General features: G+C 41.2%; 1 protein-coding gene across 1 annotated transcript in view; it reads left to right on the top strand.

Annotated features, from left to right (window-relative positions):
• The window catches only part of FAR2 (fatty acyl-CoA reductase 2), a 153557-nt gene extending 135385 nt beyond the window's left edge, over nucleotides 1-18172 (top strand). Inside the window, 5 exon segments of the mRNA XM_032199490.1 lie at nucleotides 479-546; nucleotides 7505-7676; nucleotides 11602-11731; nucleotides 15270-15397; nucleotides 17475-18172. Coding sequence (XP_032055381.1) covers nucleotides 479-546; nucleotides 7505-7676; nucleotides 11602-11731; nucleotides 15270-15397; nucleotides 17475-17637 — 661 coding nt within the window. The 3' untranslated portion in view covers nucleotides 17638-18172.
• The last annotated feature ends 8213 nt before the right edge of the window (nucleotides 18173-26385 follow it).

The following is a 26385-nucleotide window of genomic DNA, read 5'->3' as shown; positions in this document are numbered from 1 at the left end:
ATGTTTAACTTCTTTGAGAATTTTGTTGAAAATGATTGATTTATAGTCACCACCTTGACGAATGGACTTCAAAAGTATTGCAGATCATAATCATTAAGTAAATGATTGTAAAATGCACATTGTTTCCCTGTGGTTGGTTTGGGCAAATTATTTACAGTACACTAAGAGAAACTATTAAAAACAATCACAAACTTGTTAGCATGTATGCTTTTTATAATTTTAGATAAGTGATATATGGATAATTTATCTTAAGTCCCATCTGTCTTTATTAACTAAATAATGCTCTTCAGAATCTGAGTGAATCTGATTAAAACTTCGTGTTTTACATTGTTTTCATAGTTATGAAAAATTACCTCCTCTGCAATTTTTTTAATGAGCTGTTGTTATTGTTACTTGGGCTGTTAGTTTTTATGCTCCATTAGTAAATCTTTGTGTGCTTTCTTCACTCATTAAAATAATACTTCTTTCTCTTTCCCAGGCCAAAAAATATGTTGGTGTACAACTGTACAACGGGTGGAATCAACCCTTTCTTTTGGGGAGAAATGGGTAAGGTATAATTTAAAACTAGAACATGTCAACCATCAATAGCATTCCTTGGCCAGGGTTTTGGAAAGGTGGCTTCCTGTAGTTAGATGGCATTCTGCATCTGTCATTCAACACCATGTGTGGGAGGCACAATTGTAGTTAGTGAGGTCCTGTAAGCAAAACCTCCTGGTGCTGGGCATTCAGCTCACGAAAGCATTTATTCTGTTTTCACTGTAGGCATTATCATGTAACAACCAAGCAAAGTACATGCTTTGCTAAACTAAGGTATATAATGTGGTGGAAAAGGGAATAGGGAACCAGTCACTAAATTGTAGAAGAAGGTGTTCTACATAGCTGTAACTAGATATTTTCCTTTCCTGGTTACTGGGTTTTTGTGTTTCTTTTTTTTTTTTTTTTTTTTTGTGTGTGTGCTCTGAAATCTCTTGGAGAACCTCAATAGTAGAACTCTTGCATCAATATGAAGAAAAGCTCTAACTTTCAGAACAACCTAGTATATTAAGGCAGTAGAATAGCCTTTCTTCCTCCTTCTGTGCAAAACCTTTTAAACAGAAATAGTTTGTGTAGACCAGAGAAGGCAAAGTTTAAAATGACAGATATGCTTCAAGAACAGTTTGACTTTTGATTGTGAATCAAATGATTAATTGGTGGATCAGGAATTTGCTTGAAGGTTGCACACAGGGAGTGGTGGACAATGGCTCTATGTCCATGTGGAGGCTGGTGACAACGGTGGTCCCTCAGGGATCTGTCTTAGGACTGGTGTTTTTCATTATCTTTATCAATGACACAGACAGTGGGATTGGGTGCACCTTCGGCAAGTTTGCAGGTGACGCCAAACTGAGAGGTGTAGTCGATACAAGAGAAGGAAGGGATGCCATCCAAAGGGACCTGGACAAGCTTGAGAAGTGGGCCAACATGAACCTAATGTGGTTCAGCAAGGCCAAGCACAAGGTGCTGCACCTGGGCCAGGGCAATCCCAGGCATGAGGACAGACTGGGAGAAGAACCTGTTGAGAGCAGCTGTGGAGAAGGACTTGGGGGGGTTCTGGTGGACCAAAAGCTCGGCATGAGCCAGCAGTGCGTGCTTACACAGCCCAGAAGGCCAACTGCATCCTGGGCTGCATCAACAGAGGGGTGGCCAGCAGCAGGTTGAGGTAGGGTATTATCCCCCTCTGCTCTGCCTTCCTGAGGCCCCACTTGGGAGTCCTGCATCCAATGTCTGAAAGCCTCCATCACGAGAAGGATGTGGGACCCTGTTAGAATGGGTCCAGAGGAGGGCCACAAAGCTGATCAGAGGACTGGAGCATCTCTCCTACAAAGAAAGGCTAAGAGAGCTGGGGATGTTCAGCCTGGAAAAGAGAAGGCTCTGGGGTTGTAACCTCATTGCGGCTCTTCCGTACTTAAAGGGGACTTATAAAAAACAGATGGAGAGTGACTCTTTGCTCAATCAGATAATGACAGGACAAGGGGGAATGGTTATAAACAAAAAGAGGGAGATTTTTATTAGAAATTAGGAGGAAATTCTTCACTCAGAGGAATGGTGAGGAGCACTGAAACAGGTTGCCCTGAGAGATTGTGGTTGTCCCATCCCTGGAGGTGTTCAAGGCCAGGTTGGACAAGGCCCTGAGCAGCCTGCTGTAGTGGGTGGCATCCTTGCATATGACACGGGCATTGGAACTAGGTGATCTTTAAGGTCCCTTCCAACCCAAGCCATTCTGTGATGAATGTTGTCAGTGGAAGAATTCAAGTGATTTGCATGGTTGTCTTTTTCAAATGTCTCTGCTTCTGAGGCAGGGGTGAAACAAAGGGAAACAAATCCTGACACCATTTCAGTTGAAAACTGACACTGAGGCTAAGTAGCAGAATTTGCCCAGCTGCATACTGTGAAATACCAAGTAGACTCACTACACTCACGGACAGATGTATATAGCCTGATATGCTTTCTGTTATACAATCATTCACATTTGCAATTAAAATGCAGGATGCTGGCAAATCACTACAGTGATATTTCACAGTTCAACCTTTGCTTTGCATTATTTAACTGGCAAACTGTTAAGTCAGCAGAGAATCAGACCATAAGTGCATTTTCAGAACAAGACTTATCTGAAAAAAAACTACTAATGTCCTACCATGCAATTTGATCTAGCAAGGAAGAGGCTTCACCAATTGGTAGAGCTGTGAAAAAATCAAACCAGGTTCCTGACATTTTTTTAATAAGATATCTAATGTTGTGGTTTGACAGTCTAAGAGAGGTGAAGCATCACAAATTAATTTTTTGAAAATGTAGCCTCGTAACTTGTAAATTCAGATCTTCTGTGTCTTTTTCACAAGAGTAAATGGAAAGCTGCTTACAGGCTGTTACTTTAGGCAACAGCCACCATAATATTGCCACCTGAGATTTGCTTTTCTAATCTATTTTCAATATAATTTTGCTGATGAAAGTGGTGGTGTATTAATGCATTGTGATTGATCTTATTAAGTTACTTTGCTTGTAACTGTGAATTTAACAATTAAATCATCTGAGCACAGCAGAGGCTTGCAAAAGCAGTTCAGCGTTGTGATTGGACTGAAGGCAATCTTTTCTCCTTGTGTGACACTGTGATCAGCAGGCTGTGGAAGGGTATGAGGGGTATATTTCTCTATATACTCACTGTTTGGCTTCTGGGCACCCACTCTTTTGGCATGAACTCACATCTGGCTTTTTAGACCTGTGCTCTCTCTGAACTATGGGCTTCCACCATATAGTCCAGGCCCTGCAAAGACCAACCAAACTTCACCTGTCAGTTCCTTCCTTTGCACACACAGGGCAGCATCTGCTGCTACTCAAGTTGTTACCCCTTCTGAAAGCACATTTCCAATTGTGTTTAGATCTGCAAATACTTCACTTTGCAGGTTGAAAATGTTATAGCTGGGTGTCTACCTCCAGATCAGGTCATGGAGGCAGGCAACTGATCGTAGAGATGGAAGATTGTGAGAGTGAACTTGGAAGAAACAAGACTGGGGACTGGGGGTCATCTAGTGTGGGACTGAGCATTTTAGTGCAAATCTAAATTGGAGTTTGAAGAGGGAATGAGCTCGAGCACCCGGTTACTGAGACTTACACCAGGACAAACTGCAGGAATAACAGGAAGCACAACACAGTTATGGTTCTTTGGTGAGGAGGAAAGGAGAGAAAGACAAAACAGAGAAATTGAGACTGAAGTGGGCTGAGGATGCCCTGGGTAGGGAACAGAAAAGACTGGCATGAGAACATGAGTGATGCACTTGGAAAGAAGGAAGAGAAAGATCTAAAAGAAAATTATTTGAAAAATATGTAAGTCTAAGTAAGAGCTTAGGCTGAAACATACATTGCAGAACAGCTTATTCAGTAGATCTCCAGATAAAAACAAACCTCTGTTGCTAAAAGGATCTTTAGCTGGTTTATTTCTTCTATAAAGAATGCTATGCCTTCAGGTTTTTTTTTTTTGTCTTCTGTTACTGCAGTTATTCTCCCCACTATTACAAAAATGTGGCCAGACAACTGAGTATTAAACTGAAGAAGTGTATTCTACTTTGCTGCAGTGTAAGTCTTACTAGTCTGACTGTGTAAAGCACATTTTGTTATTTCTGCTCAAGACAAATTCTTAAAGTATACTTTAAAATAGTGTTCAGTGTGTGGGGAAAAAAAATAATTCAATTTTTTGTGGTCTGTCTAGGAGAGACCCATGTCTGATTCTCCCCCTGCTAAATATGCCCTTGAGTTGTAGAATTTTCTGTTGCGTTTTCATGCAGTGGTAGGAGAGGAAAGACCACCCACTGTCATTTCAGTAGCTCCTAGAGGTGGTGTGTTTCTGGATCAGGATTCTTTGCTTGCCTGGTCTGTCTGTTGGACTCTCTCTCCAAAAACAAACTGTCATAGTATAAAAGGCTATTATTAGTCTTGTGAAGTTTGAATCTTTCCCAAAAACTAGGAGATAGCATCATTGCGCTGAGTTGGTGCAAGCCAGTATAGGGAAGATTTGTAGAGAAAACATCTGTAGGATTAACTGTTCCAAGTTACGTAAAACTAGCATTTTCCTAACTCTTTCAGAAAGTCTTTCAGACTGGTCTCACTTCTGTCTTATTTGCTTTCTAAAACAACATTGCTTTCATTCCTGACTTCCAGAATTTTTCTTGAGTTTTCAGCAGTATCTCATCTGTTCTTGATATAGCTTCTTCTCACACCAAGAGAAGAGCATAATATTGTTGCTGTACTACAGCTGCATTTCTCAGTACAAGCCTTAAGTAACTAAAATGAGAAAGGTGTTGCTGATCTGAGTGAATTCTGTGCATGGTTGATGGTCTGACATGACACGGGATGTACTTTCTGCTTTTTCTGCCAAAAATGCAAAGAGAAAACAAAGGCAGCAATATCTTTAACGTCTTACAAAAGGTCACCTCCACAACCAGTTTACAGTTGAAAACTAGATTTGTGGTAAAGTAACGTCAAGATTTGAATTGAGACTGAGCCATGCAGGCAATATCAGAACTATCACAATTCAAAAATATCAGCGGTCCCCAGCAAGGGAACTGAGGCGATCGGCTCCGGGGCAGACGCGTTCTGCAGCGGAGCGGGGTACCGGGACAGGCAGGGCTTCTTTCCCGGCACCGAGGCCACTCGAGGCAGCCGTGGGAGCCGCCAGGGCCCGGCAGCCCTCGCGAGGGAGGCTGACGAGGCGTAGGCGGAGCCGGCAGCGCCCCCTCCCCGGCCGTTCAAAAGCCGCCCCTGGGGAGCGCGGCGACCTGGACGGGCAAACAGGGCGGGGCCGGCAGTTTGCACGAGCAGGGTGCGCTTAGGCGGGGCAGAGCGATCCCCCCCGCCCGTAAGAACAACTCATCTAATGGCTGTATACCACTAGCTAGGCCACAATGGTCTACATTAGGCAGAGAGCTTCTCTATAGGAAGTTTGTAACTACCCAGACTGACTGCCCGCTCAACAGTGCGGCAGTTCAGGTCTCTGGATGCAGGGAGTGCCTGAGCCTGTTGCTGCCCTCTGAGGGAAGCAGACACACCGTGCGTGTGAGGTGTGAGCAGGTGGATGACCTGGTCTTCCTGGTGGCAGGGCTCAAGGAGGAGGTGGAGAGGTTGAGGGCCATCAGGGAGTGTGAGCGGGAGATAGACTGGTGGAGTGACTCCCTGCAGGGCCTGAAGGAGAGATACTGGGGTGAGAGACCCCAAATGGGGGTGGACCCCCTGCCCTGTTGCAGCTGGGCTGAGGGAGGGGACCTGGGCGTTGAGGAGGAATGGAGACAAGTCCCTGCTTGACCTTGCAGGCACCCCCCCCCCCCCACCCGCGACCCGCGGCCCCACCTTCCCAGGTGCCCTTACACAGCAGATTTGAGGCCCTGGAGCTTGAGAGACCGGTGGGTGAGCTTGAGGTAGAAAATACACTCAGGAGGATGCCTAGGGTGATGAAGTCAACTCCACGCCTCAAGACTGCCTCCACCAAGAAAGACAGAAGGGTAATTGTAGGTGACTCCCTTCTCAGATAGGAAAAGGATGAGGTTGAGGGTCTGGGCAGTAGTCTGAAGCTGGGAAGCAAGCCTGTGAAGCGTGTCAAGATTGGGGGAAATACTGAGCATAGGGATCGGGGCTGAGCAGAGCAGTGCATCACAACCAGTGCCACAAAAAAAGAATGGAGAGTCTAAGTGATCAGAGAGTTCTTGATGAGGGGCACTGAGGCTCCCATTTGGCGCCCAGATAAACTACCCAGAGAGGTGTGCTGTCTTCCTGGGGCATGTGTCAGAGACGTTAGGAAGGATCTGCCACAGCTCATTAAACTGGAGGATTACTATCCTCATGTTGTCATTCAGGTTGGATCCTGGGAAGCTGCAACTAGAAAAATGAGGAATATTAAAAAGGACTTTGCATCCCTGGGAAGGTTGTTGAAGGGATCAGGGGTGCAGGTAGTGTTCTCCTCTGTCCTCCCTCTGGGTGACTGAGACCCAGGAAGAAGGAGGAGAATGGGACAGGTGAACGACTGGCTGAGGGGGTAGTGTCTGGGCCAAGGATTTGGGTATTTTGATCTTGGGCAGCCCTTTGAGAAGCCAGGTATGTGGGCTGCTGACTGACTTCAAATCAGCAAGTGGGGGCACAACTGTGTTGGGGAGCAAGCTCTCCGAACTTACTAGCAGGGCTTTAAACTAGGTTTGATGGGGGAAGGGAGGGGAGCTAAAAGAGACAGAGAAGGGCTGGGGGAAGTTGTCGCTGCTGTCACTGTTGAAGATAGGGAAAAACCTCTGAGTTGTCCCTTAGGTTTGGCTGAGGGCTCCTCAGAGAAGGTAATGATCCCGATACCCATCCGGAATTTTCTTCTTGCATCCCTCCAGGGGTAACTATGCCTACTGCTTCCCTAAAGTGCCTGTATACCAATGCACGGAGCACGGGAAATAAACAGGATGAGCTCAAGATCTGTGTTCGGTTGCGGGGCCACGATCTCGTTGCAATCACAGAGCCTCATGGCCTAGGTTGCTAGAAAGCAAGGGTGCATGTGAGAGCTGGGCAACATTTAAACAGCACTTCTTCCAAGCTCAGGATCAGTGCATCCCAAAGAGTAGGAAATCGGGGAAGGAGGGCAGGAAACCCACGTGGATGACCAAGGAGCTCATCGATGAGATCAAAAGGAAGAAGAAGGTTTATGAAACGTGGAAAAAGGGCCTGTCCTCTTTGGAGGCGTATAGAAGTGTTGTCAGGGCCTGCAGGGACGTGACAAGGAAGGCTAAAGCCCACCTAGAGATGAGGCTTGCAAAAGAGATAAAAGATAATAAGAAGGGTTTTTTTAAGTATGTAAGCAGTAAAGGGAAGACTAGGGATAATGTGGGTCCTTGCTGAACGAGGAGGGTAACGGGAGATGCCAAGAAGGCGGAGATTTTATCATACCATGTTGGTATGGCTCTTCCCAACTCAGCCAAGTGCTTGATTTTAAATTCCTGCTCTCTTACAGAACAGTATGTCATGTCCACATTCAAAAGAAACCCACTGGAGCAGGCCTTCCGAACACCCAATGCTCACTTGACATCAAACTACTTGATAAACCAGTACTGGGTAACTGTCAGTCACAAGGCTCCAGCCATACTCTATGACCTGTACATGAGGCTGACAGGAAGAAAGCCCAGGTAAGAAACTGCATACCCTCAATTATCTGTGCATCAGCTGCTGTTATAGAGAGTCCAGCAACTCCTGAGAACTGGCTGCCCCAGCATGGAGTTCCTGGTCTTCCTCCCAACTCCAGGCCTTGTCTTGAGATTACTCAAAAAGAAGAGGAACCGAATGGCCATAGTTAAGGATAGCCTAGCATTCCCAACATTTCCAGTGCTCAGGGCACACCATAGGTTTTAAACTCAGCTTTGCACACTTCAGAGGTTCCCAAGCCAGCAGAAGAAAGACTGTTAGTTGTTCTGTCCTCCAAGATTCTCATTGTTGCAGCTTTGTGATGTGATTGCCGCTATGAGTAAGGAATCAAGCTTGTGTAAGGACTTGAGACTGGCAAGGTTTAGAACAGTTCTAGGTAACTTTTTTTTTCTCTCATGAATCAGATTCATAATTAGCAGTTAACAGCACTGGCCAAACAACTGGAAATCTAGGATGCATAACAATTGTTTCTGAGTATGAATAAATTCCAAATTGTATTTACAAGGACAGGTTACCATTGCAATTGGTATTTGAGCCTTGGCAGTGTCACGGCTAGGAGGAACATAGCTATCTGTGTCCTGTGTGGAAGGAATCCTAATGTAAATAACACAACTCAGCCAGCTTCCTTCTTTACTCCTTGCCATTACGGAGGAAAATTTATTGTGAAAGAACAGAGCAGTGTGCTGGTGCTCTGCTCCATGTCAGCCTCTGTACACTAACTGCTAGTTAGAAAGCTGGCTTTGGCTGTTTGCAGGGAAATCCCTGGCTGATGCACTGCTCTGATTTCTCTGATTGTCTGCTACAGAAGGAAACTGGTCTATAAAATGACTTCCACTTATTTAGTAGGCAAGAATTTCCATAAAAATAGAGGTAAACTGAGGATGAGGAAGAACAGGCTGGAATCTCAGTGCTCTGTTAAAACAGGCAGCAGTAAGATCTTGCTATTGATATTACAACTGACATTTTTGATAAAGTTGATTGCAGGTAGCCAGTGGTTATTGGCCATAAAACCATACTTGAATTTCAAGTAGAGTTCAGCATGAACTCATGCAGAGAAGAATCTTTTCTTGTGCACTTTCAGATCTGTGACCTAAGCAAACATGGCTCAGGAATGAACTTGTTACCTCACTAAGTCTTGTTTTTTTTTTTTTTTTTTTTTTTTCTTTATAATTCACATTTCTTTTTACAGGGCTACTTAAGCTTATCCAGGTACTGCAATAATGTGAGATAGAGAATGGTAACAGCTCATTCTTTCTTTTTTTCACCTACCTAAATATCAGGTCTTTATGCCTTAAGAGCAGTAAACCATATTCAAATATTATTAAAAAACAAAAATAAAATGTGTCAATGAACCTGCTTTAATGTTACCCTCCATATTTTTTCCTCTGCTTTGAGAAAGCTCCTGGACTTAAGTTTCTTCCCACTTGTCACTCCCACCTATCAAAGAACGAGCCATCTTCATGGCTGCGACAAAATCCATCTCCATCAGCTTTAGACTTTTATTTCTGCCACTCCTGAGAATCTTACTTTCACTGTTAGTTCACTTCACATAAATTGCTAGGTGTCTAGCAAAACTGCCCTAAATGGATTATCTTTATTGCTATACATCCATCCACGTCTTAGAAAAATAATGTGGTTTATATACTAGTCTCTTGAGGCAACCTGTCACACCTGAGAATCTGCTTATGCTAGGCTCAGTATGGGAGAAAATAAATAAATAATTTCTGTAAACAGCTTTCTAGAAGACAAGATGGCTTTCTGAAGTGTAACTAATAAGGCTATTGGTGACAGGTAATCCTGGCCTCTCAATTCATCCACAGTGGAGAAAACAGATATTCTAAACAAAATTTTTCCTATAGCTGCACAGAGTGCAAAAATGCATTTATCTCCTTGGTTGATATTTTTTAACATGGCAATCCTTAATCTAAATTAGTAAATATTTTAAATATGGTAACAACATTTGAGCTGAACCCGTTACAGTGAAAAATGCAGTTCTTGTGCATTTCTGTTTAGATGCCTTCATTTATCTCCTTGATGAATACTTCCAGCTACTGAGATAAGTTGCTTTGGGTAGATCTACAGGCAGAGCTCATTCTGCCCACGTTGACAGGAGGCCATGTCAATAGGATATTTGTTTTCAAGTGTGACAGCCTATTTTCAAAACAAAAGCAGGGATACACTTTTAATTCCTTTATGTTTTTTCTTCCTTTCTTTTTCTTTATTTTTTTTTCTGATAGATTCCATTAACCCTAAGCACTTTAAAGATACTGATGGCTTTTTAAGAGCCAGTTTAAGAGGCAACTCGATCTTTGCAATGCAATCTAATACGTTGTTTTCCAAGTTTCTAAAAGGTATTAAAATACTCACAAAGTTCTTCCTGTCATACTTGCCTACACGTGCACAACCAGGAAGATTAATTTGAAGCAATTTTAAAGTAGTTTTGATAAACTGTATTTAATCAATATGCACGTAACTATTCAGAATGAAAGTTTCCTAAATCTGTTGTATTGCTTCTAAAATGAGAGCCACTTTAATTCTGAGTAGGAGTGTCTATGTAAGGTTTCTGAGTGCTTTAAAATCACTTTTAGTAAGCTGCACAGCTCTCCTCTGAACTGATGTACTCATTGTGTCTTTTTCTGCTGTGCTTGGTTCTTATCAAAGTGGCAGTCACATCTGCACAGAGAGAGGCCAGCCTGGCACCATTCTTCCACAGACTGCCGCCTTTTATTTGTCACACTGACTTTGTTACCCTCTAGGCAGCTCAGAATTCCTAGTGAAAACAGCTCTGTTTTCCCCAGAAATCAGCCTTTTAATCCTTTCCCTTGTCCTTATCCAGTCTGAGAGAACATGGCATTCTCTCAAAATGGACTGAGCACTGCACATCCCACTTTAAAACAATTGCCTCCCACAGGCCTTTCATACTCATGACCATTGGAATATCTGTAAAATAATCCTGAGGTAGGACAGCATTATTGTCATCCCCTTTTATGTAAACATGAGTCATAAAGAAAGGCCAAGACACATGAAAGACCTCAACCCACATTTCCAAAGTTCCTGTTTAGCAGCCCTGAATCAGCTTTCATCTTTATGAGGATGCTTCAGGAAGATATTCAGATAGTTTCACTGTGCCCTCCCATTCCTCCCACACCAAAATAATGTGTACGATGATTTCCAAGGTCATCCACCAGGACTGCAATGCTATTAGGCTCTTCCTGTGTAAGGAAGGACATAAAAATCACTCCCAACTGCCACTGTATATTGCACAGGGAAAAGGGTGGCCTTTAAGTCAAATGGAGAGATCAGAGAAACCTCATGATTTTTCATGAAACATGAAAAAGATGCCATTATCTGAAAAGTGAAGTTGAGCAATAGACTTAAGATCTTGTCCATGCTGCAGAGGCAGTCACCTCTGAATTAGAGCTGGCTCAGTATGGGCTAACTCCAAAATCAGAGCCTCAGTTCAGGAGTCAACTCTAGCTTGAGAACAGACAAACATTTGTGTGGTAGAAAGAGAATTATCTGCCTTGTGAGGCAAACAACACACCTTTGTGGTTTTGTAATCTGCTGTGCAGACTTTGTACTGGTTAAGATGGGCTCTTCACCACACACTACCATGGGTAGTGTAGCCTCTTACCCTTTTGCAGTTCAGGACAGTAAGTTAAGCCTCAGTCCTGCCCTGGAGAGTGCTTGTTTGCACTCATGTTCAGAACAAAAATAAAGGCTGAGCAGCTGTAGGCTCAGGACCACAGCTGGAGCAGTTGTTAGACTCTTGCTGAGCTAGTTTTCAGTGGAGGGCTCATCAGGCTTTGCAAGTCCTATTCACCTGTGAAAACATCTACACATCAAAAATCCAGTTTTTGTGTAAGGACAAACTTCAAGTTCATCTCTGACTCTCCTCCTCTATTTTAGAATGATGAAGATTATCAATCGACTGCACAAATCTATGATGCTCCTGCAGTATTTCTCCACCCAGTCCTGGGATTGGTCTTCAGATAATATGAATATGTTAATGTGTCAGCTTAACACAGAGGACAGAAAGGTAAGTATGCCCTGCGTATGGATTGTTGAACTCCACCTCTGTTCATCTGCAGCAATTATTTTTTGTGCTGTGTTCAGCCTTTGAATGGCATCTGCCTAGATGACTGGTACTGACTTTGATCTGAAAAGATATATTCCTCCTTGTTTTATTAAAGAACTTATCAGGAACCTTCCATTTGGAAGATTTTGGAGGATGGTTTCTCCTGAGATGTATTACTCTTTCTTCTCTGAGAGTTCAGTCAGTGAAGTCTTTCCATTTAACAAGGCAGCTCTCTGCCTTTTGTTCTCAAGTTCCTGTTTGGCATATAAATAACCTAGATTTGCTTTCACAGACAAAATGGCCTGCACAAAGGGAGCTATAGTGGTTTTACCCGGCTGGACAACTAAACCCTACCACAACCGCTTTCTCACTCTCCCTCCTCAAAGGAAAAGGGGGAGAAAATACAATGAAAAAGACTCAGGGGCTGAGATAAGAACAGGGAGATCACTCACTGTCACAGGCAAAACAGACTCAGTACAGGGAGATTAATATAATTTATTTCCTATCACTAGCAGACAAAAGAAACAAACAAAAACAACAACAAAAAGAACCTTCCCTACAGCCACCCTCTTCTACCTCCTCCCTCCAAGTGGTGCAGAGGAATGGGGAATGGGGACTGTGGTCTGTCCCTAACGCTTTATCCCTGCCATTTCTTCACGGTCACTCTCTGCCCCTGCTCCCCGTGGGGTCCCTCCCACGGGATGCTGTCCTTCCCAAACTGCGCCTGCGGGGACTGCCCACAGGCAGCAGCTCTTCAGGACCTGTTCCCACACGGCTCCGTACCACAGGGTCCATCCTCCAGGAGCAAACTGCTCCAGCATGGGTCCCCCACGCATGGGCGGCAGCTGCCCCAGACCCCTTGCTCCTGCGTGGGCTCCTCTCCACGGGCTGCAGCTCCGGCCTGGGGCCTGCTCCTGTGGGGGCTCTCCATGTGCTGCAGCCTCCTCCAGGCCACATCCACCTGCTCCACTGGAGGCTCCTCCATGGGCTGCAGCATGGAGATCTGCTCCATGTGGGACCCATGGGCTGCAGGGGGAGAGCCTGCTCCACCAGGGGCCTCTCCACAGGCCGCAGGGGAATTTTAGCTGCCTGCCTGGAGCACCTCCTGCCCTCCTTCTGCACTGACCTTGGGGTCTGCAGGGCTGGTTCTCACTCCTCTCTCCCAGCTGCTGTTGCCCAGCAGGTTGTTTGTTTTGTTTTGTTTTCCTTTCTTAAATCTCTCACTGAGGCACAACCAACATTGCTCACTGGCTGTGCTCTGGCCAGTAGTGGATTCCTTTCAGAGTTGTGTGGAACTGGCTCTGATCTAACTTGAAGCAGCTTCTAGAGCCCCTCACAGAGGCCACTCCTGCAGCTCCCCTGCTACCAAACCCTTGCCACATCAACCCAATATAGGAACATAAATTTATATCCTCAGTGAACCAGCTGTACTCAGCCTGTTGAGTTGAAGGAGTTAATGGTATCATATGTAATGGTGGCAACTTTATTACCATAGACTGAAATACCCAATGGAGTAGGACGGATAACAGCACTCCTTTTTGTACAGACATTATATTTCTAGAATAAATGGTCAGTTCCAGTTTTCATATTACAGCTCTGGTTCTCAAGAATTTCAGGCATCACCTGTCATGGGGAGATATGCCCATGTAAACTAATTGTGCTGTACAGTTACTTCTGAAAGACAATATCAATGGTAACATAAAGTTATGTGCTCAGGTTAGTTTCATTGCAACTAACTAATCACTGGATAACTGTGTAGCATTCTCAATAGCTTCTCATCCTAATTTTCTTAGTGTCTCACTTTTAGAAAGCTAGAAGGCTCCTTTGTGTCACCTTTTCCCTCATCTCCTCTGGCAGTATGAAATTTGCTGGGTGATCTGGAAGGAAACCACTTGAATGATTTTGGCATTTTCTTCCACATTAGTTTTAATGGGTACTGCATGGGCACGTTTAGTTAATACATGCTGTCTTAGCCTGAACAATATGAAAAAGAATTATGTTTGATTTAAATTCCCAGGCAGCAATTTATTTGCACGGTGTCAAGTTCTGTTGTAGTCCTTATAGGCTTGAAATACAACTCCTTAAGAATGGGGTTGTAACTGAAAGACTGAAGGAATACAGGCAGAAGGTCTGAAAAGCTTGAATGCACTTTTGGTCAGTATCTCCTTGCAAAGAGATACTTAGACATTCACATCAAATTGGTCTCCCATCATAAAATTCTCACACAGATTCCCAGCACAAAAGTCTAGAGGTTTCTTCCCTAGTCTGTACTGGTATTGTTTGCAACAAATTTGAATGGTTAAGGGCACTGGTACTGCTGTGACTATAGCAGATGTAGAGGGAACATAAGTGGTAATATAGGAGCTTGTACTGATGCAGATAAACAAAAAGTCACAGCAGCAAGGACTTCAGTGCAAGCTAGACAGTTTTTCATGCTTACCAAGCTGGTTATGAAAACTATTGGTATGCACTGCATCCTATGTTGCCACAGGTACATTGCAAGTAAGTAGACAAGCTAGGTATGGTATGGGCAGCACAGTTCTCTAAACATATCTAATGCCCATGGTGATCTGGACAGTAGCTAACGTTTTGCATTTGACATAGTTAGGTAACCCCTCTTCACTCAAGTTGTTGCTGTCCTGATACCAAAGTTCTCGTACCAAACCAACCAGCCTGGCTTGTCATGAGAGTGAAAAGAAGGTATTTTTCTGAGTATCCGTCCTTTTAGGACCTTGTAAGTAAGAAGCACTGTTCACTTCACTGCTTCATTAAAAAAGAAAGAAAAAAGAAAAAAAAAAAACAACAACAACAACAACAAAAAAAAACACTCCACAGCAAAACCACTTCCTCTTTACAAATCATTTCTTTGCTCTAGTAGACAGACAACAACCTGAGGGCTTGCTATCAATTTTTCCAATATCAGCTTTTGAAATTAATTGGGGTACTTAGCTCTGCAATGAGATTTCTTGATGCCAAACAACAGAATAACCCATTCCTTGGATTTCTATCAATCTAGATGATGAAAGAAAATGGAGCACAGCACAGAGTAGTAACCACTGCAGAGGTTCCTGTTGATTCAATGTCCAGTTCATTTACTTACACCTAATTCTAGTGACATGCAAAAAACCTGCAGGGAGGCTTTCAGTTGTATGTTTGCTTGAGTGGAATGCCATGTTTCTTCCAAGAAAAATGTGTACCATACGTGTACCATACATGTGTTAATGTACAAGTGGCGACCTGAAAGACAAACTTACCTTTGTTTTCTGCCAGGTAGCATTAAATTTCTAATTTCTTTGCCCAAATTCTCAGCTGTTTAGCTCACTGATTGACAGCTGTGAAATATAGTTTTTTAAGTGTCCATGTCTTCTTTGAAACTTAGTGGCTTTAAGAACTTAATAGAGAGGGCCTTGTCAGGAGCAGGTCAGTGAAGAATGAGGCTTAAAGTGAACTTGTTTTGAACTCTGGCATAAAACTGCTGCTTTTTGTCTTTATCTCCCAGTTATACAACTTTGATGTTCGTCAGCTGCACTGGTCAGAATACATTGAAAGCTACTGCCTAGGTGCTAAGAAGTATTTGCTAAATGAAGACATGTCTGGCATCCCAGCAGCAAAGCAGCACTTACGAAAGTAAGTCATACCCAGTGACAAGGACCAGAGCTCCTGGCTATCTTGAATGTAGTGTGAGGAAAATTATCTTATTTGCATTGAAATATGTTATTGTCGAATAATATGGAGATAAATATAGCATAGCTTTTTTTTTTTTTTTTTTTTTTTTTTTTTTTTTTTTTTTTAATGATAGAGCATTGTTGGTACTTCATGTTTTCATCCTGTGAGAAAAAAGGACTCTTGATGACACTAACAGTCAGGGGCTAAACATTATGCTTTCACAGCAGGTAACCAAATACTGAAGTTGCAATACATAAGAGGAATTTATGAATGTAGAAGTTCCTGGTCATTCACAATTATTATAGAAAACTAACGGTCAAATTTAGATTTTATGAAACTCCTAGATAGTTTTTTTGTTTTGGTTTCTTGTTTTTTTTCCAACAGAGAGGGATTGCATAAAAACTTTAAGTGCTAGTGCAATTTTGAATTTCATTTAAAGTTGAAGTTTCTGATTTCTTAGGAGGAGAGAAGATGCAAAATGGAAAAAACTCCAAAACTTATTCAGAACTTATGTATTTGAGGCCCTGGTGAAAGTTTTATGAGCTTCTAAATGAGATTGTCCTCCTCCTTTTCAGTTAAAGCTCTTCCTATCTTCTCTAGTCCTTTTACTGAGGAATGTAGGCAAAATGAGCACAGCTCTCTTGGAGTTTTGTTTTTTCCTTTGAGAAAACCATTCTTGTGCACTGAAAATACTAGAAGTAGAAAACATCTTGTTGCCAGAGCAAGGAATCATAGAATGGCTTGGGTTGGAAGGGACCTTAAAGACCACCTATTTCCACCCCCCCCGCCATGGACAGGGACACCTCCTACTAGACCAGGTTGCTCAAAGCCCCATCCAACCTTGAATAATTCCAGGGATGGGGCATCCACAGCTTCTCTGGGAAACCTGTGCCAGTGCCTCACCACCCTCATAGTAAAAATTTCCTCCTAATATCTAATCAAAACTTTTCTTTGGTTTAAAATTTCCCCTTTGTCCTATCACTACCCTGATAAACAGTCTCTCTCCACCTTTCTTGTAGGCTCCCTTTGTGTACTGGAAGACCACTATATGGTCTCCCTGGAGCCTTTTCTTCTCCAGGCTAAACAAACCCAACTCTCACCCTGACTTCACAGGATACAGCAGAGTACGAGGGGAGAATCACCTCCCTTGACCTGCTAGCTACACTTGTTTTGATGCAGCCCAGGATATGGTTGGCTTTTTGGGCTGCAAGTATACATTTCCAACTCATGTTGCGTTTTTCATCAACAAATATCCCTAAGTCCTTCACCTCAGGGCTCCATTCACCACCCAGCCTGCATTTGTGGTTGGAATTACCCTGACCTAGGTGTAGGACCTTGCACTAGGCCTTGTTGAAATTCATGTTTGCATAGGCCCTCTCACAAGTCTGTCTAGGTCCCTTTGGACTGACACAGAGGACAATATAACTAGCATCTTAAAGAGCCAGTAATTCAGTTTAAATATATGGTGTAAAAAAAAACAACACATGAAAACAAACAAAAATACAACTAATCAACAGTGCTGCAGTACTGCAAAAGTGAAGACCTTTATGATTACTGAATAATTTCCCAGCATTAAATGCAAGGTTTCATACAAATAAGAGAATCTCATTTATCAGCTGTAAAATTCCTCCAGTTTGTCACCAATCCTACATAGTCAAAAATAACTGATACACCAAATCAAAGCAGAAGGTATTGGACTACACTATCATGAAAAAACAAAACAAAACAAAAAAACTCTCAGCATGACTTCAGTATCTATTCTGGTCTGAAAGTAGAGTTCATGGAGCAAGAGAGTCTTAACAGTACAGATATTCCATCTATTATATTAACTAGGCACTACATCGTAACTTCAACACAGTCTTGGTGGTTGGTAGAGACATCTTAGACACAGTATTTTTACTAAAATAGTAGAGGTAAAAAGCCCAAGAGCCACTTATAAACAAGATTTCTTAGAAAATTATCTGTAGCAAATGAAGTAAGCTGTTAAAGTTTTTGTTGCTTTTGTCTTCCTCCGTAATATGTCTCTCTCTTTTCTCAGACTGAGGAATATCCGATATGCATTCAACACCACCCTCCTTGTGATCATCTGGCGCATTTTCATTGCAAGGTCACAGATGGCTCGAAACATCTGGTACTTTGTGGTGAGCCTCTGCTACAAGTTCCTTTCCTACTTCAGGGCATCCAGCACCCTCAGGCACTGAAGCCATCCATCAGCAACCAGCCTCTTCCAGAAGGACCTCCATCCCTTCTAATCAGCAACTATGGGCATCGGGGTCTGAAAGTAGCAGAAAAATCCACTTCTTCTAATTGCAGCCTGCATTTATTGTGCACAGTTACGTGTTCACCTTTTTAATTTTAACTAATGCTTTAATACATGGTGGTCTTTCTTCCATAGGACCTTACCAATTTTTAAAGCCATAAAGCTTTAGGAACAGATCAAGCTGGAACCTTTCATCCAGAGCCCAATGTGCAAGAGTAAGGATTAACCAAAGTTACAGTCTTCCCATGTACTATCTAGGCTATCTTAATTCAATCTTCCTTTTTAAAGGAAGCAAATTTAAAGCTTAGAACCTTAGAAGAAAGGGATGCCATCAGAGAAGAACCAGTCAAGGAAATTAACCTGTGAGAGGTCTTCATAAAGAGGCTAAAGGAAATTAACCTGTGAGAGGTCTTCATAAAGAAGCTATTTATTTCTTCATTCTCATTCAGTGAAATTGTATTTTATTGAAAATCATGATTTTACATTTTCAATTTTTCAAAACATAAAGGGGGAAAAATCAGTTACATTAGGCCAGTGAACACAATGAACAGCTTTCAGATCTTGAATTATATTGCTACTGAGGACTGATACTTTCAAGCCATAACTGAAGACACACATAGCATTCATATACCTGTGTTAACTGTTCTCACTCACAAACTGTTTTCTTACAGAAAGGCATTTTTTTCTCTCTTTGGTTAAGATTACAGATCATCTTCTACCAAACAGCCCTGATCTTGCATTTATCACTTTTGCTTGGAACATTTCTTTGTCTTGTAAAATGCTCTATTTACTCAAAGGATGAAAAGAAGACTTCCTACAAGATTGAAGAAAAAAAAAATCATAAACTTGTTACTATTTTTGAGTGAGTCCTTTTCCCCCTTCCATTTATCTGCTTGTAGTTCAAAAACAGCCTGATACTGTCCTTCAAGATTTCATTACAGCAAAATAACTTTGCAGTTGAGCACTTGCACAGGCAAAAGAAAGTATACAGGTATGTATTGAGGGAATCCTATCAGGCCAATTCTGCTACCACTTGTCATGAGGAACTAGAGTCTAAAACTTGTGTTTTTGGTTTTTTTTTGAAGTTAAGAGAGGTTTTATTGACTTTTGAATAAAAACAGTTATGCAATATGAAGGTAATATTTTGTCCTACTTTACATTTTAGAAAGGAATCCAGGGATCTTCCTAAAGCTCAAGGCTATTGGAGATATTTGTTTTACCTAGTAAAATATAGATTCCTCTGGAAGAGGAGGGAGAAAGAGAAAGAAGTTTCTTCAAAGTAGCTGGTGCAATTACACTTAGTGCAACAATTTTTTTCATGCTATCAGATTTTCAAAGTAAAATGTAATATTGGAATATATTTTATTCAGATTACACTGAATAAGCACTTTAAGATTATGAGACTTTAAAACAGCTAGTTTTTGAAACAATTGCAACATCCAGTTTGTCTAGTCTTGTGTCATACTAGCTGTCTGAACGCTTTATCACAAAAAAAAAAAAAAAAGACAGTGCTGTCTTGAGAACTGAGAATAGCATCTACAAAGCTGGCATTCTTTAAAAGTTGTACTTGGTTTTGGCAGTGAAGGCAAGAGCAAGTTGTGATGACAGTGTATATATTTACTTGTGCATCCAAGCTGATTCAGAAGTCTTTCTAAAGTTTCAAGGAATTAATCTTCCCTTGTATGCCCCAGAGGTCTAGTTTTAAACCATTACTAAATGATGCCTGTAGCAGACCTTGACCAGAAGCACGGTGTCCAAAATGGCAGGATCCCTAGCAAAGGCCCCTATGTCACACATTACTTCCGATCTGTGTTCAATTAAGTCAAGCACCCATTTTATAAAGATGCAATTTTTGTAAGCTCTTGACTTGAAAACATATTTTCAAAATTAAACTGTACTGGTTGTTAGCTATATGCTTTCCAATGCCAGAAAGTGAGCAGTGCATGCTGTGCATTGCACTAATGTGAGGTGTCACTGCCTGGGAAACTAGGAGGTACAGGTTTCAGTGCTGGTGCTCAGATATTTCTTTTACACTGACTTTAGCAGTGCGTATGGTGAAGGTCAGCTGCATTATCCTTGACTAACTGGGCTATGCAGAGACTGTGGCTACCTTAACAGCACAAAGCAGGTCATCATAGGGATGCCTCTAAAAAGACTGCATTCCCTCAAATAAATAATCAGGTCATCTGCCGGCTTCCAGACTTCTTATGTGAAAGGCTTAAAAACAAAAGAAAGCTGCAGACTATTTTGAAAAAGCTTCATTAAAAAAAAAAAAAAAAAAAAAAAAAAAAAAAAAAGCTATCTCATATCCAAGAAGTCTTTTAAGTGCCAGACTTATGTGCAAAGAGAAACAACAGCTAAGGGGATCATATGTCTTAAGCTGTCCACATGATAAGACAAAACCGCTCAGTGTCACAGAAAAGTCAAATACTGCAGGCCTGCTACACCTACCCACAACACTTGACTGATGTAGAGCAGACCTACTATTGTTGGGCTATGAGTGAAGTTTTCTGCCTTCCCTTCACCAATGCTAGTCACTCCATGCATCCCTCAAATATGCTTGCAGGCATTCACAGTTATTTGCACAGGCTGTATTGTCCCAGCAAGTCTGAAGTATCTTATTCTGAACATATCCGGACCTGTCTTCTGTATGTGCAGAAAGACACTTTGGGATTCACTTAGACAGTAGTGGTATCACATTCTAAAGCAGTTCAGCATTTTGCTGAAGGTAACAGCCACAGCAAAGCTACTACTCATCCCTGAAAAACAGCAGGCACTGCTTGGAATGTTGCAGAAACATAGATACTGCAGATGGTGTATGCTGTTCTGGAGATCTTTTGTAGCCACACACCATTGCCAGCAGCTGGCTGCAGAGCTCTAGCCTTGCCTATGGGGGAGATTAAGCTTTCAGCTTGTTTCAACACAGACATAACATGCAGTGAAGTTTGAATCTTTTCTCTTGTGGCTTGATATATTTTCAGGTGATTGTCTGAAGCAAAGCAGACACAAAAAAAAAAAAAAAAAAAGGAAAAAAAGACAATGCAGAAACTGACACATGGCAATGGCATTTGGCTGCCAGTTCTGACAGTAATAATGGAAAGTTGGACCTGGCATAACAACTGGTTCTCACCTCAAGTTGTAACTTACCTTTGACATTTTTAATTTGTGTTTCTCAGTGTATTTGTATGTGCTCTGAAGAAATCCAAATCTTGGGGAAGATATCTAAAAGAAAATGCCGAGTTGCAGATACTTTTTTTTTTTTTTTTTTCTCATATTCCATCTCTCATTTATACTCACAACCTTTTTGCAATAGAAAAGCAAAATAGATTTATTAAGTTAGATCAGAGGTACTGACAAATTAACATGAAAAATTCAGGAGTGAATACTATTCATGGTTGAAGGCTAGAGATATTATAGATAGCCCACGGTTGCCTCCCAAGGGGCAGGGGAAGAGCTCCATCAGCATTTTGTCATCAGTTTGGTTTCTTCTATTAAGATGGATGAATTAAAAGGCTCCCCTGTCCTTCCCCCAACAAGCAATAGGCAGCATAAAGAACAGTATTGACAGTCATTCTGCAGAACCATAAAAGAAAATATCTGCCACAAGACTGTATAATGAGATTATCATCTATCGTTTTTGTACCCTATGAACTTGCATTGTAGTTACGTGCTCATAGTGTTGGAAGCCTGCAGTGCTGCTACAAAAATAACAAGGACTACTGCTGAATCCAGTGTATTAATGTTTTGTTAATACCATGCACACACATGCTAGTCTGTAGGCTATAGCTATGAAGTGCTGTGTGAAAGCAATGAAACACTGAATAGCATTTCATTGTCAAAGAGCAATGAGCATAAGCTTGCAATTAAGAAGTGTTGCTTTTTTTTTTTTTTTATTAAATCGTTGTAACAACAAAAAAAAATCCCTAAAATTAATCGGAGTTTAAACAGCTATTTGACTGACAACCAAGGCTGCTTATTTCCAGCATGTCTGTTATAAAAAATAAAATTTCTCACCCCCTCCCGACACTTCAGTAACTTTGTTAAGAAAAACACAATTCTTTCTTGGTAAAAAGAATTCTTGAGTAACAGACATGCCAGTATTATACTGGTTCTTGGCACATTACCCACCTCCTCAAGAGATTCCTTATTTTACATTTTTTTACACGAAAACATAGTTGTCTGTCGGTGTACATGTATTTACATCTTCCTGCACTACTCTTCTCATTCAACATACAGAGAGTGTAAAATAGTGGAGCTCATATTGAAATGCCGGCTGTGCTCGTTTGGTATGCCCTTTTCTAATTCAGTTTAAGATGAAGTGATAAAACCTATCCTAGTTTCCAATGTAAAGGAAACCAAACCTGTAGTACTATTAAATAATCAAATCATTATCATGAATAAGCAACTGGGAAAAGAGGGAGGGGGGGCAATCTTTTTGTTTGTAAATAAGCTACAGCTTCATGGTTGAAAGCATGCTGTTGCTCTTCCAGAATTGATATTCTACTGCAGAAAGCAAGGGTGAATTTTTGTTACAATTGGACCCTTTATTCTAGTTCAGAGTAAGTAATATACTGTACATTCCCCATAAGTTAAAATGGTGAATATCCCATTATATGGTGCTAACTATTGGTATGAAGGTGATATAGACTTACTTGAGTCAACTTAATTATTCCCCAAATACACTTCTTTCTAAGTGCTATCTGGCTCTTCTCTGTTGCTAAAAAGTCAACTGTGAATTGAGTTTTGTTCAGATTAACATGAAACTGCCTATAAAAGGTTACTTGTTCTTAAATAATCTTGGCAAACCCTAGTTTATAGTAAAATATTCTCACTCTGTCCAAAGTTTATATGGTTCTATCTAATATTTCTATTCTCTTGTTAGCTATGAGACAACTTACTGTTATGAATCTTACTTACAGTTTCTAATGTAAAGGTGTAATCTTTTGAGCTCTCAAATCAGATAAAATGTTAAATTCAAAAATTGTGAGAACCTCAGCCATAAAATTGTTACTATGATGTTTATGTTATTTTAAACATTTAATAAAACAAAATATTTTAAAACTGTGGTTATTTTGCATCAGTTTATGTTAGTTGCTAAAGGAGCTGGTTACTTGCTGGCCATCGCAGTTAAGCACAGGCTGCATCTGAGCCAGATCTGTACCAGATTTATACCATGCTGCTGCCTGGGTCCCATCCTCTGTGGAATCACATCGCCACCTACACCTACAAGAAGCTGCCAGCATGAGAACCTCCTGCACAGGCCAGGATAGGAAATAAGCAAAGGAAAAATCCCAGCTTTTAAAAGTAATGATGGTGAGACTTTAATTCAGACACTCATAACCAGGACAGGAGCATCTCAGCTACGTGCCCTACAGAAGGTGGTAGGGACAGGTCTTCAGCAAGGAAAAATTGGTAACAACCCAAACAATATCTGGAACAATTTACTATTTCCATCTGAGAATATTCCCCAAATTCTTAGCTTTACAAGGTAAGGGCTTTATTTTACATTTGGTGTTAACATCATTTGTAAGGTTTAAAAGTCTATAGAAATACAGTATGCTTTTTCTTTAATATTACTTTATAGGCATTTCCAAAAAGTGTACATACTACTTCAGGCTGTTGAGCAAACTCTTAATCTACCAGTTTTGGGGATTGCCAAAACCATTCATACACTCAGACAAATACTTGAGTGTACTTCAAAATGTCTTCAAGGCTGTTTTAGAAGCAATGGCACAGTAAGATAGATAAGGAAACCACCTTGACAAGGTGATTTCTAGCAGGAGTAGCTAGAAAGTTGTTTTGTTTATTTAGAGCTGTTTAGAGCTATTTAGCTGTACATGTATGTTCAGAACTGTTTGAAAAAAGTTCTTACTCTTTCCTGTTCTGGAAAAAAAAAAAAAAAAAAAAAAAGTATTTCTTTCTGAAAAAAATCTTCATGGTTGGCAACTTCAATAGCCAAAATTCTCCAGCTACCAAAGGAAATGGTAGTTTATGAAGTTAAATCCAGCTGGCCACTGGTCATGAGTGGCGTTTTCCCAGGGGTGGTTGCTGGAGACAATTCTCTTTAACATCTTTATTGATGATTTGGGTGAGAAAATTGACTGCACCCTCAGTAAGTGTTCAGATGACACCAAGTTGATGACACCAAGTTGGGTGAAGTGTTGATCTGCCAGAGGGTAGGAAGGCCCTGCAGAGGGACCTGAACAGAATGGATCAATGGGCAGAGGCCAATGGGATGAGGTTCAACATGGCTAAGTGCCAGGTCCTGCACTTTGGCCACAACAACCCCATGCAGTGCTACAGACCTGGGGGGGGGGGGGGGGGGGGGGGGGGGGGGGGGGGGGGGGGGGGGGGGGGGGGGGGGGGGGGGGGGGGGGGGGGGGGGGCGGGAGTGGCTGGAAAGCTGTGCAGAGGAAAAGGATCTGGGGGTGTTGGTCAATGCTCAACTGAACATGATCCAGCAGAGCGGAATTCCCTGTGGCTGAGGGAACTAAGGTTGTTTAGTCTGGAGAAGAGGAGGCTCAGGGGAGACCCTATCTGAAAGGGAGTTATGGTGAGCTGGAGATCTGCCTCTTCTCGCAGATAACCAGCAATAGGACTAGAGGGAATGGCCTCAAGTTGAGCCAGGGGAGGTTTAGTTTGGAAATTAGGAGACGTTTCTTCTCAGAAGGAGTAGTCAGGCATTGAAAAGTGTTGCCCAGGGAGGTGGTAAAGTTGCCGTCCATGGGGGTGTTTAAGAAAAGGTTGCACATGGTGCTTAGGGACATGGTTTAGTGGGTGATATTGATAGTAGGGGGATGGTTGGACCAGATGATCTTGGAGGTCTTTTACAACCTTTATGATTCTATAATTCTATATCCTGTCTCAAGGTTTGAGGTCAGAAACTCTGTCAGTATGTTTATAGATAAAGAGAATGCCATGTCCCTCAGAGGTCTCTGCTATGAAACCTTCAGAAAAGAAAAACAAACAAACAAAAAAACACAACAACAATAACAAAACTGTGCTTAAGGTTTTAGTCTAGTAAATGTTTCCATCTACCTGCTTTGGAAGAGCCTGAAATCAATACATTTCCATTCCCTTAGCTGCTGCGGCAATTGTGTTTTTAAATGTATACATGTATGCACAGCACAAGCTAACACCAGTTCCATACACATCTCCTTTAGCTGTCCTACTGCATCTTGATCTGTTCCCCAACACTTCAGGAAGATTCATCATAGGAAAATCTGACCTTCTTCCAGGGCTCAGCAGAAGCACAGCAGAATCAGTCAACCTCAGCACTGAGAACAAATGTTATTTTCTGTGGTTCACCACTCCCATGTTAATCAGTGACTGCACTTCCTTGCAACAATCTCATTTTTAAGAACCTTTACTCAGAAATATATACGTGTATATATTCATACATACATATGTGTATAATAATACATCTATTATACCTGTGTCTTAAGGCAGGACTGGTCAAAACATTGACATTTATGTATTCATGAAGGAACATATGAATGCATTTAGACACACACACACACACGGAGTGTTGGAAATCAGGGAAAGAGGGCTGATTTCCTTATAATTGTTAGTAGTTTTTAATTTTTTTTGGGGGGGGGGGAAGAAGAACAGTGGTGTTTTAATATTGACTGCCATTACAAGTAAGTACAACAGGAGGGTAGCAAGGTGCAAGCATACTGTAAATAGTGACATGCTACACAATGACAATGAATGTAATGCAAAACTAATTTAACAGAAAAAATAGCCAGAGCTGAATTTCAGTTCAAAGGTAAACCATTTCTTTTTAAAATCACATTTACTTAGTGATCAAAACTTTAGTGTCTATTTCAGATATTATTTTGAAAGCTGGAAGTTAAAATGTCTTTCAACAATTTCTGTTATTAAATTCCAAGAGGGTTATGGTGGCCCAGACTTGGAGGTGGTAGAGGTGGATGGACTAATGGATTATTTTTCATTTTCCAACACTAGTCAGGAAAAAAACATTTCATTTTCATAAAATTAAAAACGTATAAATTGTTAAGTTTTCAAAAGCACTGGTTACCAAAAAGCACACTATAAAATAGTTTCTCCAAGTATTATTGATAAAATATTTTTTCAAGAATTAGAAATAATCTCACTATCGCCTTTCCAACAACTGTATTTATTATAGGAAGTTGTCATGATAGTCTCATTTCACCAAAGCACAAACACATTTTCCTTCAGATTTTCCCATGACTAGTTTTTTTTTTTTTTTTTTAATTTATTTATTTTTTCTTTAATAACTATGAATACCTAGATAAAATCAAACCAAGAAAGAACTGGACTGACTGAAAAAAAAAAAAAAAAAAGGAAAGTTGAGGTGGTATTTGGCACATATGACTAATTATGAATGAGAATTTCTTCCCACCATATAAACAGACAATCATGCAAGCAGTCTGTTGCTCATCATCAATTGGTCTATTTCTTTTAAACACTGTGGTAGAAGTTGTCTTGTGGAACACATAGTGTGCTGACAAATACAGATATTAGTGTCTTCTCAACAACACAGTCTAAATAAATATAAAAACATCTCTGTGTGTTTGCGTGTGTACTTGCACATAGATATACATCAATTCATACACACATATTTGTCTGTGCATGTGCATGTGCATGTGCATGTCCATATGCATGTATATAAACTGTGGGTTCTGCAAATTCTTCAGGTATAATC

The sequence above is a fragment of the Aythya fuligula genome, chromosome 1 (assembly GCF_009819795.1).
Source record: "Aythya fuligula isolate bAytFul2 chromosome 1, bAytFul2.pri, whole genome shotgun sequence".
In the NCBI taxonomy this organism is placed as follows: domain Eukaryota; kingdom Metazoa; phylum Chordata; class Aves; order Anseriformes; family Anatidae; genus Aythya; species Aythya fuligula.
Note: the sequence above shows the minus strand (reverse complement) of the source record. Positions and strands in the feature narration are given on the sequence as shown.